The sequence below is a fragment of the Heterodontus francisci genome, chromosome 2 (genome assembly GCF_036365525.1).
Source record: "Heterodontus francisci isolate sHetFra1 chromosome 2, sHetFra1.hap1, whole genome shotgun sequence".
Classification (NCBI taxonomy): Eukaryota; Metazoa; Chordata; class Chondrichthyes; order Heterodontiformes; family Heterodontidae; genus Heterodontus; species Heterodontus francisci.
In genome coordinates, this window is record NC_090372.1 from 114283823 (window position 1) to 114300220 (window position 16398).

At 38.2% G+C, this 16398-nt stretch overlaps 1 protein-coding gene across 3 annotated transcripts in view; it reads right to left on the reverse strand.

Annotated features, from left to right (window-relative positions):
• Positions 1-1469: 1469 nt before the first annotated feature.
• The window catches only part of LOC137346308 (protachykinin-like), a 38565-nt gene continuing 23636 nt past the window's right edge, over positions 1470-16398 (reverse strand). For 2 of the 3 annotated variants that reach the window (XM_068009800.1, XM_068009808.1), the window contains exons 2-6: positions 13034-13612; positions 10510-10612; positions 4859-4882; positions 2019-2072; positions 1470-1890 (exon numbers count right to left, since the gene is read on the reverse strand). In XM_068009800.1, coding sequence (XP_067865901.1) covers positions 1841-1890; positions 2019-2072; positions 4859-4882; positions 10510-10612; positions 13034-13153 — 351 coding nt within the window. In that variant the 5' untranslated portion in view covers positions 13154-13612 and the 3' untranslated portion in view covers positions 1470-1840. The remainder of the gene's footprint in view (positions 1891-2018; positions 2073-4858; positions 4883-10509; positions 10613-13033; positions 13613-16398) is intronic. The other variant, XM_068009815.1, reaches the window with a different exon arrangement.

A 16398-nucleotide genomic window follows, 5' to 3' on the forward strand; every position in this document is an offset into this window, starting at 1 on the left:
TATATATCACCAAGACAAATGCCACCTTAATCCTTCATCAGTACAGCTCCACAACTTCACAACCTCCTGGCAATGTAGTAGCAACAAGTAGGAGTAAGAGCTTAGGGTTACATGTGAAAAGAGTTTTAAGCACAAGAGGTAGCCATGGTATTAATAAGTAGCAGTTCTATTGGAGAATAATGAAGGGGCAACATGGTAGTAAATACGTACATATCTGGCTAATTATCATATTTGTTTATTTCTTCAATACATGCTTCCTGTTATCTGTCTTCTATGGCAGAATAAAAGAAGCCTTTCTCTTATCTAGTTGATGTTCTACCTAACTGGAGAGTGCTTGCTGGCAGTTTTAAATTTCACCACGTCCTTGTTCTGCCATATATCCACAATCTCCTCCGATCCTATATACTCACCTGAATTCTCCATTGCTCTGACTGATGCCTTCTATGCATCGCACTCCCTTCAACTCACCATTGGTGAGAGATTCTTTAAACCTTTCTGAATCTGCACCCTCCTTGCCACCATTAAAGACCTCTTCAAAACCCATCTCTTCAATGAAGTCTACGGTCACCCTTCCTAAATCTTTCTTCCTAGCTTAGCATCTATTTATATTATGACTTATTCTGAAGCACCTTGGGATTTTTAAGGTGCTATTATAGATATAAGTTGTTGTTTAGTTTAGTTTAGAGATACAGCACTGAAACAGGCCCTTCGGCCCACCGGGTCTGTGCCGACCATCAACCACCCATTTATACTAATCCTACACTAATCCCATATTCCTACCACATCCCCACCTGTCCCTATATTTCCCTACCACCTACCTATACTAGGGGCAATTTATAATGGCCAATTTACCTATCAACCTGCAAGTCTTTGGCATGTGGGAGGAAACCGGAGCACCCGGAGGAAACCCACGCAGACACAAGGAGAACTTGCAAACTCCACACAGGCAGTACCCAGAATTGAACCCGGGTCGCTGGAACTGTGAGGCTGCGGTGCTAACCACTGCGCCACTGTGCCGCCTGTGTTTTAATAAGCTATATTAAATATCTAAAGTGTGAAATAAATATGATGGCTATTAGTACATCAGTGCTTCACCAAGTCTTTTTGTACTATTGATCATTAAGCCCGGGCCCTTTTGATTTAGAAAAAATGAAAATTATCACGAGCATTAGCGGAAGATGAGTCTGATGGTTGAAAGACCATGTTAGTTCCCTAATTGTTTAAACAATGAATACCATCTCCTTAGTCATAACATAGGTCTGGTTCTTCAAAGGCTGAAAATGTTCTCACTGTAGTAGTCAGTGGAATGTAGAGAAATGCCTTTTTGATCTATTAGTTATACAATGCCGCCAAGCTTTCTTAAAGATGTGCTGTAATGATACCAATATATTTTGTTGCATTAATTACAATACATTTATTATTTATGAAACAATGAGGCACATTAAAATACAAATTCTAATAATATATTAACTGTGATTTCCACTGTTCATACTATTGAACATAATATTATGAATAATGACTATTTCATTACAGAGAGTACAAAATTATAGTACATCAATTATGAGACCATTTATTTCCCCAATTACCACTGACACAGTTGCATGTTATCAAAATCTGTTTATTACACTTTTGAATAATATGTGGTACTGTCTCAATATTCAATGCACTTTGAATATTTGTAAATACGGCAATAAAATAGAATAACTTCTGTTGGGGGAAGACATAACAGCTATTTGTTTTAACAATCAACTCATACCAGTGAGGGATACAATACTATAGACACTTCCGCTAGCAAATTAAAATAAATGGCAATCATTCAATATAATTCTTTAATGTTTTATTAACGTCTTTGGACAAAGGCTTGTTCTGTCTTCCACTCAGAAGGGGATTCTGTAGAAGAAAAAATATTTAGTTGGTCAAACTGCAGTGATCAGATGAAAAAATAGTGAAAGTGTATTTTATAGGAAATTATTTAATATAGTAATTAGATCTATTTATTTTTGTCACCTTTTACTTACCATCAGCTGAAGACCGTTTGCCCATGAGTCCAACAAAACTCTCTAACTTATGTCCTATAAAACAAAAAAAAGTACAGAAAAGCCATCTTCTAAATATATTATTGATCTTACCATGTAGTTATCATAAAACAATCTTTTTTTAGTGACAATATATTTTATTTTCATTGCCTAGACAAGTAATAATTTAGTGAGAAATGGAAACAATAATTTGCTTGAGTGAATGTCAAATACTAAATTATATGGAAATAGAATTGGGAGTTCTGATTTTACTTTGATTGCAATTGCTGAATTGCATCATTAGTGGCAATAACTTTTCTAACATGCAGCATTTGTTTACCCTGGCATTTTAAAATATACCCAATATCTATTGTATCTTATGTATCCATAAATAACTTAATTTTTGATCTTTTTAAATGCGGACCTCTGTCTAGAATACCATATGATTCTATTAGTGTAATGAATCTGAACCCCACGTGTACTGAGATTATAACATATTTATTATTATAACATATTTACCTCTCAGCTTTATACCCCGATATACCTTCCTGTCTCCACCAGACCCATACATGTACACTATATATAAAACGCACATTCATTCTTTCAAATCAGAAAATATGCGTAGCATTTCAGAATAAGTGTAAATAAACCGAACGCAAGGTTTTAATGTGGTAAGAGGCCCTGAAAAAATGTCCAAAAGTAGGCTGTTAGAATTATCCTTAGTTTAAAAGCCCTAGTTATCAGGATAGGCTTAGAAAACCAAGTTTTCTTTAGCTGATAAAAATGTAGGCATTGGAGAGATTTAATTGAGGTTTTTAAAATGACAAAGGGACAAGACTGCATCTGTGCAGACAGACTGAGCTGGATTTTACCAACCCCCCGATGTCAGGTTTCGTGGCGGGAGGGCCGGTAAATGCCTCTGGGAGAGGGCTGCCACTTATTGACAAAACTTACTTTACCCGAACTTTTTCCCCCCAACCTTCTAACATTTGCCCTTTGACCCGTTCCCACCATCCCCACAGTCAATTAAAATTATTTCCCTGCTCCCCCATCCCTCCTGACCTGAAATTTTTATTCCTCCTCCCTCCTCATCAGGTTCTCCATACGGAGATCCGAAGGTGCGCGAGCTAAGTTCGGCAGCAGTAAAATCAGCATGGGACAGCCACCGCCTGCAGGTAGGTCAATTAACCTCTCATTATTCTTCATTTAAAAATTTAGATGAAGGCCCCGCCATTTGGTGGCGGAGGGCGCGGCCGCACCAAGGTCCCCCTGCCACCGGTAATAAGCAGCGGGCCCTTGACGTCAGGGGTTGAGGTGGGCCTCTCCCTGTTGAATTTTACGGGCCTCCCTGCCGCGACCCATGGCGTTGAGGGGCTGATAAAATTCAGCCCACTGCATGCAAATGGCAAGGGGGACATTGGGTAGGCACCTCATGGTGACTGATGTCCTGGAACACGTTCTGAATATTCCAGATCTTTCCTTGAAATGGCCTCGTGTTTGTTTTTTATCTGCTCTTTTGCCTTTTCCAGAGGATTACATATTTGTAGTGGGAGGGTACACAGGAAATTATTATGCTTATTTGTATCATGACTATTTGGGATAGGCTTGATGAGCCTTCTAGTCTTTGTCCATCTTGTCCTATGTTCCTAAAATCCATACCATTAGCACACTACCACACCAGGGAAAGCATGCTCTTGGCATTTCTGCATTTACAAAAATGACTTATTTATTGCAATAATAGGTGTGAACTTTAGATGTTCCATTTTCATGAAAACATACAGGCAACCATCCCATCACCAGTGGGAAACTTATTTTTTAATTTAAAAACATGGTGCTGAAATTTGAAGCTGTTAAGGACTCTGAATTAAATTGAGTGGTCTCAGTGCATATTAACAGTATAAACTGAAAATATGCTTACAATTAGCAAAGATTGGATAGCTTAGTGAATTTAGTGGATCATCCCATTACTTCTAAAGAAGCTGATGCCCATAAATTAAAAAAAAATGTTCATTAAAACAACAATATAGACTCTGTAATACTAAGGTAAGCTCGAATGGAAAACAATCATTGATGTACTCAAATGAGCTTGATGCCCATAAAGATTATAACTAAAAGATCAAACTGAATACAGTAGTTTATTCCACTATAAGGCATAAGGTCTGTTGTATGACTAGTAGAACTATTGGAATGCAGATATTACAAATCTGATTATAACAAAACTACCTAGTAGTCTCATTTAGATTATGTATTATACCAAGAAGTCCCCATCTTCATAAGAGTGAAATAAAGACCTGTTTTGCCAATTCTGAGCTTGTGTCAATAGTATTTCCTTTTAAGACTACAGCAATTATAAGTATCTGTCTACTGAAACCAGCAACTCAAGCAATTGGAAGTCAATAAGTTTGCAGATTTTCTCAATTTTGTGTGCATTGTAGTTGTTGGGACAACCTGCAAAGGATTGACTGTTTTTCTAAATAGAAATAAGCCTAAAAACAAGCATTGAGTGTTGCTTTATTAATTAATCCTTGCCTTAGCCAATTTTGAGATCTGATCACACATTACGCTTAAACACGAGCTTTAGCATTCTATCCCTTGGGTTATTTTAATTCTGCACAGACCTGTTTGGACCTTTCAGCATCATCTTCAAAGATCAGATATACGGCATCACAAATTAAAGTCTTTCTGAAGCATATTGTTCAAATTGTTTATACAATAAATATAAGAAATATAAGCCTTTAATGCTGAATCCAACCCATTAAATTACAATTAAATCAATATATCTTTTTAGCAGGTTTATGTTTTGGTTTTTATCAGTTATTAGCCATTAGCTTTTCAAAACTTACTTTTTCGAGTCAGTGGCTTGTTTTCTGAAAAGGAAGGAAAAACAACAAAAACTTATTTTTCCAACAAACCTTTCTGAAATAAGAAATATTGTTCCTGATTGAATTACTGACTCTTCAGAATGGCTATTGCTGCCTTTATATCTCCAAATAAAGGTAGCAAGATCTGTTTAATGCATCTCTGATTAATGGTTTTAAATAACGAGTGAATGATTTCAAGTGTACCTTACTCATTATTCCCTTTCACCAATTACATTCATTATCCTAGAATTAATCTATCTGTGCTTCCTCTTAATTGAAAATTACTTAACAAAGATCTCCATAGATTATTACTGAAAGTTGGAGAGCAAATTTTAACTAATGTAAAAGAAACTTTTTTTTATTATTTTGCACTCCAGCTGGAAATTTTTTCTCCCAAGGCCATATTTCAATGTTTTTCATTGGCCTCATTTCTCTGTGGAAAAAATAAACACATTTGAATATGGGTAATCCGGCTAAATACAACAAGAAATTACACAAAAAGAGTATTAAAATTAATAAAATAACAATGACTAGTGCTTAGATATTTTAAGTTCCCATTTTGTACATCAGCAATAGCAGATATATCTTTCATGTGCTTTCACATTTTAATGGCTCGAATTTTGCTCTCAGTGGCGAAGGAATGGCTTTTATTGTTCACTTCATGCACAGTTGCACAGAGTTTTTTCACAGCTTTGTCAGCAGAGATCTCTACTAATCCAGCATCTGATCCAGTGTGGCACCTGATACAGGGAGCCTGTGGCATCTATGAACAGGGCAAGCAACAGTGAGCTCTTCAACCAATCAGATTGAAGAATTCTCACTGAGACATGCAGAGTCTAAACCACGAAGGAACAAACAGGATAAATAAATTAAAAGATGTACAGAAAGTGAAATAAAGGTTGGGACATGCAGATGGGATTAAGGGAAAGAGATAAAAGAGCAAAACAGAAAATGTTAATTATTTTTTAAAATAGCCAACATTAATTTTGCTGTCAGAGAATGAGAGTCCACCAGTAAAAAGAAATGTCAGGACCAGAGAGTTTGTTCAGCATTAATTATCACTTATTACCTTGTTAAGAAACTCACTCATTATTGAATGCACTGGCCCTAACTTTTTCAGCTGTTTTTAGTGCAGGACTAGTGGGTAAGTACCCCAAGTTCACGCTATTACAGTGACTTCAGTGCTGAGTCTATCAGTGAGGACTGCAACAATGCAACCTGTGGAGGAGCAGGGTGTCTCTGACAGTAACTTCTGGATTTCCATATGTGTGGATGACAGAGGTTGCTGTCAGATTTACCCTGTAATAATAGGAAGTGTTGATAGCCTCACCATTATTATTGCAGCAAAATCTGGGCCATTGAGTTTCAAGTAATATAAAGACGTACAACCATACATGTGAAAGGTCTTCTTTGGCCTCCTTATCTCGAGAGACAATGGGTGGTGGTCAGTGGTTTGTGGAGCAGCACCTGGAGTGGCTATAAAGGCCAATTCTAGAGTGACAGGCTCTTCCACAGGTGCTGCAGAAAAATTTGTTTGTCGGGGCTGTTACACAGTTGGCTCTCCCCTTGCGCTTCTGTCTTTTTTCCTGCCAACTGCTAAGTCTTTTCGACTCGCCACACTTTAGCCCCGCTAACAGCCTGAATCATTGCTAGAAATGCATTAAGATCCAAATATTTCTGGAAAGAATGCTTGTATATAATTGAGAGCACTTTACAAGTGGTGGCCATCCAGGAAGGTCGATAGCTGAATCTTGGTTTACGCTAAATTAGTTAATCTTGGCAGAAATGGGACAAATACAAATGACCTCAACATCCATAAGCTAGGAAAGGGAAAAATTAGTTGGAATTTATGGTTCTAATTTGTATCTAATGCTCTCTGCTGGAATGGAGTGCATGTGTATTGATATTAGGTGAGGATTTAACTTAGCTGTGACACCCTATTCTGAAAAATAACCTGTCAACCCCCAGTATCCAGACTCACACAAGAAATGAGGGCATGGGAGGATCTGTATCCCGGTATGAATCAGTGCTTTTGAGGAGAATGGAATAAAATAGTGGTTAATTCGTCCTGATAGATACATAACGTTAATTATAAATCCACTGTTTGTACTTTTATCAAGTTGAGGAGATGCTAGATCATTCAAATATAAAAATATAGGTTAAGAAGATAGATATTTTATACAAACCTCGAACTACTTATACAAAATACATGAAATATTGACATTCATGGACATGTTTTGACATGTTTCAATGCTTTAGGTTCAGCATAATTTACTAAACACTATGCTCTTCTTGTCAAACTAGACCGCTTGTGTACATGCATAGCTTTATTTACTGAACTGAGAATTGACAACTTTTTTGTGAGTAATCAAATATAGCTGCATCACTGTTGTTAAAATAGCTATTCTAATATGTTTATGCTGAAATTGGGAGGGGTAGAGAACTGCACTTTGTGTTTAAATTATGAATTAGCTCTTTCGTGTAAAATACAGTGAAATATTTAATATAACAATTTGTAAATCATTTTGAAATTTTTCAAGAATGCATCCATTAAGATCTCTGGTGTGATACTGCTGTGCTCAACTGGAGAAGGAAGTCTTTTTATGGGCCAACTTTGCATCCACGCAAGGTAGTTTAGGATATGCATTGGCTCAAAAGTGTTAGTATAGCTCAGGAATTGAGTTGAAGACTTGACACTTAACTGCATTAAAGCCAAGTGACATGAAGCTATTCCAGGAAGTAAGCTCACCACCTGCAGTACAATTCCGTACAAAGTCAAGTCTAAGGAAAAATTGACCATCCAATGAATTGTCTAAGCATTTTCTGAATTTAAATTGGAATACTTCTAATGTTAGTAGAGAATGAATGGTCCTGCCAGCTCTCTCCTAATGTTACAATTTAACCACATATTGAAGAAAGGTCCTCTTACCAATGGACAGAGTGGCACATACAGCCAGCAGTATAACTTAGGTTCGCTCTATAACACTCAACAGACATTTTTCTAAGAGCAACTGTTAGAGTTTAATTGGCCACTTAGTGAACACTAATACTCACTTTTTCAGCCAATCAAATCTCTAATTCACAACTAACTTAAAAACACAGGAGCTAATCAAGGAGAGTCATTATGGATTTGTGTAGGAAAAGGCATGCTTTGGCTAATTTATTTGGATTTTTAAAGGAAATCATTGACTACCTAGATAAAGAGAATGTGACAGATAGTACATATGGAGATTTTCAGAAACAATTTCATAAGATGCCATGTAATAGATTTGTTGCAAAAATTAAGGGGGATGTATCCATGTGGATCGGAAGATGGCTAAAGCACAGAAACCAGAGTCAGGGGAAAAGGATGTTTTTTTAGATTGGTGTGATATGATCAGGTGTGTTGCCCAAGGATCTGTGCCAAGACTGCCTTTGTTTTCCAGTTATATTGTTGATTTGAACAAAGGCACATGAGGAATAATATTGATGTTTGCTGATGATACCAAATTACTTACAATTTACAGTAACCTGTGAGATTTATACTGAGAGTGAATAATTGAGAGATCTGAGTCACAGGTACACATACTTGAGAGTGAAGATAGAAAGGACTTGAAAAGGCTGACGAGTTTTAGATTATGGGGGCACTGAATACAAAATTGAAGAGAAGCTGATGAATTTGTGAAAATCACAGTTTGAGTGCTACATGCAGTTCAGCAAACCCCATTGCAGAAAGGATATTATAGTCATGGAAAGGATTCATTTGAATAATACCAGGAATCAGAGGTTAAGCCTGTGAAGAAAGGTTTGAAAAATTTAGACTTTTTTAGTAGAACAAAAGAGAATGAGGGGAAATCTATTGCAGACTTCAAAAATTATAAAAAGTTTTGAGAGAGTAAATAGTAAAAGATTGTTTACAGTAATTAGCAAATCAGAAACAAGGGTGCATAAATTCAAGGTCATAGCTACAGAATAAAGTAGGAGGTTAGAAGAGTTTTTTTTTCACAGAGGTTATTAGAAATATGGAATACTTTAACATATGTAACTATTGAGGTAGATTTTTAATATCATTTAAAAGGAGATTGGATGATTATTTGAAAAGGGGGAATATAAAGGATGCAGGGAAAGGGTACGGAAATTGGATTTGAATATATAACCTCAGTTAAAAAGTTAGCACTGCATGGTGGACCATCAGACCTTCTGTAGGATAATTTCAAATTATTTTATTTCTATTCTGTTATGATAAATAATGTGCCCAAGCTCTATTTGTAAATATGCATTATAACACTAAGGCAATTTACTATTTTTAACTGCTTTACTCATAGGTTCTTATTAAGCACTTAGGTGGGAAATGATTAAATACTACTGAGTATTTTTTAATTCTTTAGGTTATTTTGTATTCTCTCTTTGTCCCTATGCAGCACACTATCCTGTGCTTGCAAGGTGATCAAGCAACCCCTTATCTGGCTTCTGACTGTGTTGTTTTAAATTTGGTTATTGTGTAGAAATTATCCAAAATAACTAACTCTGCAAACCTTTAGGTGTGTGTATGACTTTCTTCTGTAACATACCCATTATAACTAGCAAGAGCTTTCTTAACCTATGTGATATTACTTTCAAAGTTATTGATCATGTGGGTAATACATAAAAATGGTATGTTTAATTATTTGATTCATACATTATGGTTTATTATGTATAGCTCAAAAGAAATTCTATTCCCACTGCAGTACAAAACATTCTACTGTTGATCCCTTGACAGCTTTCAAGCAGAACAAGCAGCAATTACATCACCGGGTGTCAGCTCCGCCCTGGAGTTGTACAATCAACACTCCTTCTGATAGTTTACATTAACCACTGGTATCTGCATCCATAGGAAAACACGACAGAGAGGAAGGGGAATCTGTTTTCTTCCTGAATGCATTGTTTTTGCATCCCTTAATTGACTGCACAATACAGCTTTTGGAGATTTCTCAGTAGTAAACTACTGAACTGGAAGAGCAGCCAGAGCTCTGAAAGGTGTGTTCGTGAACATTAGTGGTTACAATACTCTGATTGCTTTTTTGCCTTCATCTGTTGTGTATTCACATCTAATGTAAACCATCTGGATCAGTATTATTAATAGTATACAACCAGGTGAGATAACGTAATAATAATCCAGATTAAAACATGGAATCTTAAATAGAAACTAACTAAACAGTGGTTTAAAACACCAGATGCAGCATATGGAACTGGAAGAAATTAATCACAATTATAATGGCAGATATTTGAGTCATAGATTGAATTTGTAAAATCTCAAATATAAGATAAAATGTAGATCAATAGTAAAAACCAGAAATACTGGAAATCTGAAATAAGATCAGACCACGCCCGGTCTCCGCCATGAAACATAAACTTTTTTTTTGATATGATCGCCCTGCTTTGTATTTCCAGCATCTTCTGTCCTCATAAATACATCTGACTTATTTACATTATGTGTCAGTTAACAAAAGTTTGATATTCCCAAAAGTTTTGAGCTTGACATTAGCAAAATTGCGGTAGTGCGAATGGGCAGCCACTGCTGCACAATTGCTGGTGGTGTAACCAGCTGTAATAACTTGGCAACACCCTACAAACAACCTAGTTTAGTTATCAACAGGACAAAAATTACACTTTACCGTATGAGCGCCTCCCCATTAAGCCAAAGAACTGCTCCGGTCGTGGTTTCCTGGCCATGCGCCTCAGGAGATCCCGAAGGGAATTCGGTTGCAGTCGTTTGTCCTGAAATCAAATCACATGGGACACTGGCGAAATTAAATCGGTTATGATAGCCCACTGCACTTTTAGTTGCTGGGTTGCTGGTCAGTCGCCCACCAATCCGTTCCGGCTGGGCTTTGCTCTGCTCACTTCCTGGTGCTTCTTCTTCGGGCAACAGGTTCACCAAACTCAGCGTGCCACTGGATAAGTAAGTTAAAATTATAATACCAACTTATTTAGGGTACAGTCCAATATATATGTTAGCACATGACGCAGCTACCCCTCGGATGTCCCACTCATCGAAGCTCCAACTAAATGCATATCATCAAATTTATTTGATCAGAATGGGTCTGGGAATGCTCGGACGCATATGTAAGAACGCCATGTTGACATAATTTATATGTAAGCACTATAATTTTACAAATAATATTTAAACATAGCAATGCTCACAAATATTTGTTTTTTGCTAGATAATGATCCTCAATTGGATATTCTGAATCCATAATTAGTGATTTTTTAATAGTCCGAAACATCTACACGATATAGAATCAAGGAGGTAGCTTGAGACGAAAGACGCACTGCATCATATATATAATAGGCACAGGTCTTGGGAGCAATCTGGGACTTAGCAATGATTTCCTTTCACGCACACAGGAATTTGATGCTATTAGGTTTACATGTAAGTGAATTTGACTGTATATATTCAATTGCATCCATACCTGACTATCCACATCCAAATATCCAGCTAGACACACAAAGAGAAATCTTGCTAAATTCACCATCCGCTTACTTGTCTATTGGAGTGGATTGTAGCAACCAGTGTTTCAAGTCGCTGCGTTTATCTAATCATGTAAGCAATAGTTTCGCTTAGCATTCTAAAACTTTCGACTCTAGATACTCCGCGCCACTTGATGCAGTCAAGTGAACATAGACGATGCTGAAATAAAAACAGAAAGTGCCGAAAATACTCAGTACGTCAGGCAGCATCTGTGGAGAGAGAAGCAGAGTTAACGTTTCAGGTCTGTGACCTTTCATCAGAACATAGACAATGCTGTCCTGGAGTCATAAACCACTCCTCTAAAATGGGGCAAATTTCTCCTAGCCAACTACTCCGCATGCTTTACAACGAGAATTGTTTCCTTCTATCGTGTCATTTCTCTCTAATCCAGCATTCCCTTTGTCTCCTATCAGTGCTGGAATCCTACCGTGTGATACGCCAGGAAGCATCAGCCTCGTCCACAAGTAAAAAGTTCTCGTTGCCTAGCTCAGCGTGTAACGGGGCAAGTTGGGATTTGCCAATTATTCCTTTTCTCGCACACAGGAATTTGATCCCATCATTTACATGAAAGTGAATTTGACTGTACATTTAATTGGATCCATGCCTGACTCTCCACACCCAAATATTCAGCGAGAAACTCACATACAGAAATCTCAGTAAATTCACCATCCCCTTATACATTACTGACAGATCCCCACTGATTTTTTTTTTATTTCCAAAATATACTTTATTCATAAAAATCTGTAAAAATTACATTGCCAAACAGTTTCCAAACAGCACCAAAAAATACAAACATTGCAAGGGAGATCAGTTTCCTTCAATACTGTCATGAGTTTCTTCCCAACCCTTCCGTTTCACAATTGTCATGTCAATTACAGTTTTACATTTACAGCAATTGAGAATATTAACGATACAGTTCGAGGGGTTTCCCATGGATCCAGCCCCTCAGTCCAGCTTGGTGGGGGAACCTTACACTGTGGTCTTTCCCCATTGAGCCTTTGCTGCGGCTGCCCCAAGCTTTAGTGCGTCCCTCAGCACGTAGTCCTGGACCTTGGAATGTGCCAGTCTGCAACATTCGGTGGTGGACAACTCTTTGCGCTGGAAGACCAGCAAGTTTCGGGCAGACCAAAGGGCGTCTTTCACCGAATTGATAGTCCTCCAGCAGCAGTTGATGTTTGTCTCGGTGTGCGTCCCTGGGAACAGCCCGTAGAGCACAGACTCCTGTGTTACAGAGCTGCTTGGGATGAACCTTGACAAAAACCACTGCATCTCTTTCCACACCTGCTTTGCAAAGGCACATTCCAGGAGGAGGTGGGCGACCGTCTCTTCCCCACCACAGCCAACGCGGGGGCACTGTGCGGAGGGGGCGAGACTTCGGGTGTGCATGAAGGATCTGACGATCCCCACTGATTTACCACAGCAAAGAATACATGCCATTGTTGTGTTACTATAACTGACAAATTCTTGTCTATGGGTGGAGATTTTGGCACCACAGTAAGGTATCTACTAAATGTGAAACCAAAAAGTATTTTGAGATAGTACCACAGGTAACTACTATAGACCTATAATCCTTCAAGGTTTCGGGATCACGGCGCGGGGAAACGCAAACTTATTAAACTTGAATTTAAATGCTTATATCGTATTGTTGTAGTGACTTCGAACATTACCTGGCTGTGGTCGCTATCAATCCATAGAGACACGTCTTCATTCGGAGCAATTTCTTCGCAAAAGACCTCTGCCAAAACCAGGAAGATGACACTCAGTGCGAGCAACCGGAGAGTTCTCATCTTGGGAGTGGGGATGGGTGGTGGCCGCGCCGACTCCGGCCGTGGAGAGCTGGAGCTGCGGAAAACGGTGTGCAGCGAGTGGCGAGAGTTCAAGTGGCTGCGCTCTCTCCTCGCTTGCCAGTGTGTGTCCGCTACCTGGCCCTAGTCCAATTCGTGTTTTTCCGTCCGATCCCGGAAATTCCCGAGCTCACTCGCTCCTTCCTTGACCCACTCAGATTACCTGCCAACTACAGAAACAGCAGCTCCAGCCTGCTCGGTCTGACGAGAAGCTGAAAAGGATGGTGTTTTACCAAGGTGCAGTTTGAATGTCTCAGATTCCTGATCTCAAAGCAGGAGTCTGAATGAAAGTCCAGTTGAATTCAGTGCAATTTATACACTGTACCAGCCGGTCGAAACAGCGTAGGTACTTTACTGATCCAAAAATAGCCCTCCAGGATTTCGAAGGTGAACGAGTCTTCCCTAAGTATGACGAATTGAATCACATGATCAATATTTAAGTGCAGAAATGTCAAGATCTATTTTTCTACCGTCTGATTGCTTAAATCATTTTACTGATGAGTGACAGTGTAAATGCATGCCCAAACCGACGTCAGTATTTTCGCCTAATATTCATTTCCATTTTTAGATGCCCTGGAGTCAATCATTTCACTAAACTTTTAATAATTGTAATTAGAATGTTGAAAGAAAGGAGCTCCTTTGGATACATATGAGACTCGTCGAAACGGCTTTAGCGACAAATCAAACTGTATAATACAAAGTACCTTAATCTTTTGGGAAATGCCCTTAAGGTTAGAATTTGATTTGCATGCATACGCCGAAAACGACGGAAAATATTATTTACTTGAAACTTAAGCAATGAGAAACAGGAGCTGCAATTTACGCTATTAGGGTACACGTTATTTTTCTTATCAATTAAATGGCTAGAAATTCAGATTAGTAAAATAAATGCAAATAGTATTAACACTAAGTGAGCGTTTTACTGCATACATTTCAATGTATTCCATTAATTTGCTGTGGGAGTTTTTTTTCTGCAGCTATTTCGTAATTGAACAAAATGAAAACATCACCTTATCTTAAATTAGATTTTATACTTTATGCCTATTAATCGTATAATCTTTATGATTCCTAGACTTTGCACAGCAATAATCTTGACAGAATATTTTAGCGCGTAAAACACCAAAGTTGCATTTCTGAAGATGTTTGACTACTGAAGGGAATAATCAGAGCAAGGGGTATACATCACATTAGCTTCAGCCAGCAAAGCTTAATGTTCGCAGTCATTGACGATATTAGAAAGGTAGGGAATTACGATATCAACAACAGTCAGGTAATGTGTGAGACTCAGGACCCTTGCTACTAGGGCAAAATGTTTTCTTCCGTCAGATCCATGGCGAAATCTTCACCCCGTTCTTTATAAATACATTTTAGATTGAAGTACACAGAGCAAATCTCCCGTTGTTAATTTTACAGTTATGGTGATTAAAAAGGTAAACAATAACTAAAGATCTCTCGCGAGGTCATGTGTTTTAAAGGCTACATTTGCAATTTAGTTAACTTATGGCAAAATGCAATCTACAAATTCAAAACAAAATAGTAATAAATAAACGTCATAGTACAACATTTAAGAAAATAAAAATATCTTTTTTTTCGTTTTGTAAAACCAGCAGGACCTTTAACCTTATTTCGGGGATTCTTCCGGTTAACCTTTAGTTATAGTTACAATAACTGGCTCCACTTTATCTAATTAAACTGGCAGTTAGCTACCTCTGTGTACATAGACCGTATTACGTTTGAGTTTTGTCACCTTTTTATTTCACCACAATTACAAGTACTGGGAAGATGACTTTCTTCAAAGACAACCCAAATCTTAGTTTCGCGAGACTTAGAATCGTTCCTGTCAACAACAATTTGCACTTATATAGCGTCTTTAACACAGTAAGACATCTCAAAACGCTTCACAGGAACATTATCAAAAATAATTTGACACCATGCCACATAAGGAAGTAGGACAAGTGACCAAAAGCTTGGTTAAAGAGTTAGACTTTATGGAGCGTTTTAAAGATAAATAGAAAGGCAAACGGGCTTAAGGAGGGAATTCCAGATTTTAGGGCCGAGATATCTGAAGGGTTGCAGGACTGGAGGAGGTGACAGACATAGGGAGGGGCCAAGCCGTAGTGGGATTTGAATATCAGAATGAGAATTTTAATATCCGGGGGTTGGCCGACTGGAATCCAATGTTGGTCAGCGAGCAGAGGGGTGACAGGACTTGATGGTCGTTAAAGGGTGTAAATGGAAGCGAGTGCACGTTTGAGAACGAAACTGATTTGGCAGAGTTGGAGCGGGGTGTAGTTATGGAAACTTTCATTTTCCACAGACAGACACAGACTTTATATTAATACTAAAATACTAAAACATCAATGGTTAAATACCACAAAAGAATTTTGACAAAGTAAACTGTTAACCATATTTAACTTCATTCCAGACGCCTAGAGTACCCCTCCGACGTGGATGAGTTTAAGAATGCATATATTGCATATACTGTGGCGACCAGCCTGAGTACTTGTTTCATTCAAGGAGTACATTGGGATTCTCCCACCCAGGGGAGATGGCACATAGATGGTTACAGGAATACACTATTCCCCTGCCAGCCCTCAAATTTTAATTGTTTTCAGAGCAGGAGTACCTGCACTCTTTAAATATTTAAATCAACTCAAAGCATTAGAAGTGCCCAGGTAGTACAAAGGACTGTAGAGGTACTTTTTAATTTACATCTACACTGCACTGGAGTCATAAGGATTAATTCCACTTACTCAGTCAAGCAGCGGGGAGTTATTTTCGTAAAGAGCTGGCGTCGAAAACGGGTTCTAAACTATTGTTTCAGCGTCTCCCTCTGAATGTGACTCCTCGCTAGGAGTACGGGATTGTGGAATTATCCTATAGCCTTAGAGAGCTACATTATACCTCTAATCTCAATCACATCAGAGGAGACTGTCTCTTCCAGGGGTCATGCATTACTCTTCTGCAGAATCTGGGACTAAACTCTGGGGGGTTAAGCTTCAATCTAAGAGGTGCAAATCTGACGGTATGACTTTAAAGTTTGGGCCTGATCTGACTCCAGAGAAAAGTGCCAGTTTTCACATGTACACTGACCACACCCAGCTTTACTTCAGGGTTGCTTCTCCTCTCTCCACTCCTCCACTATCTCTAAATATCAGACTGCATGTCTGACATCCAGTACTGGAAGA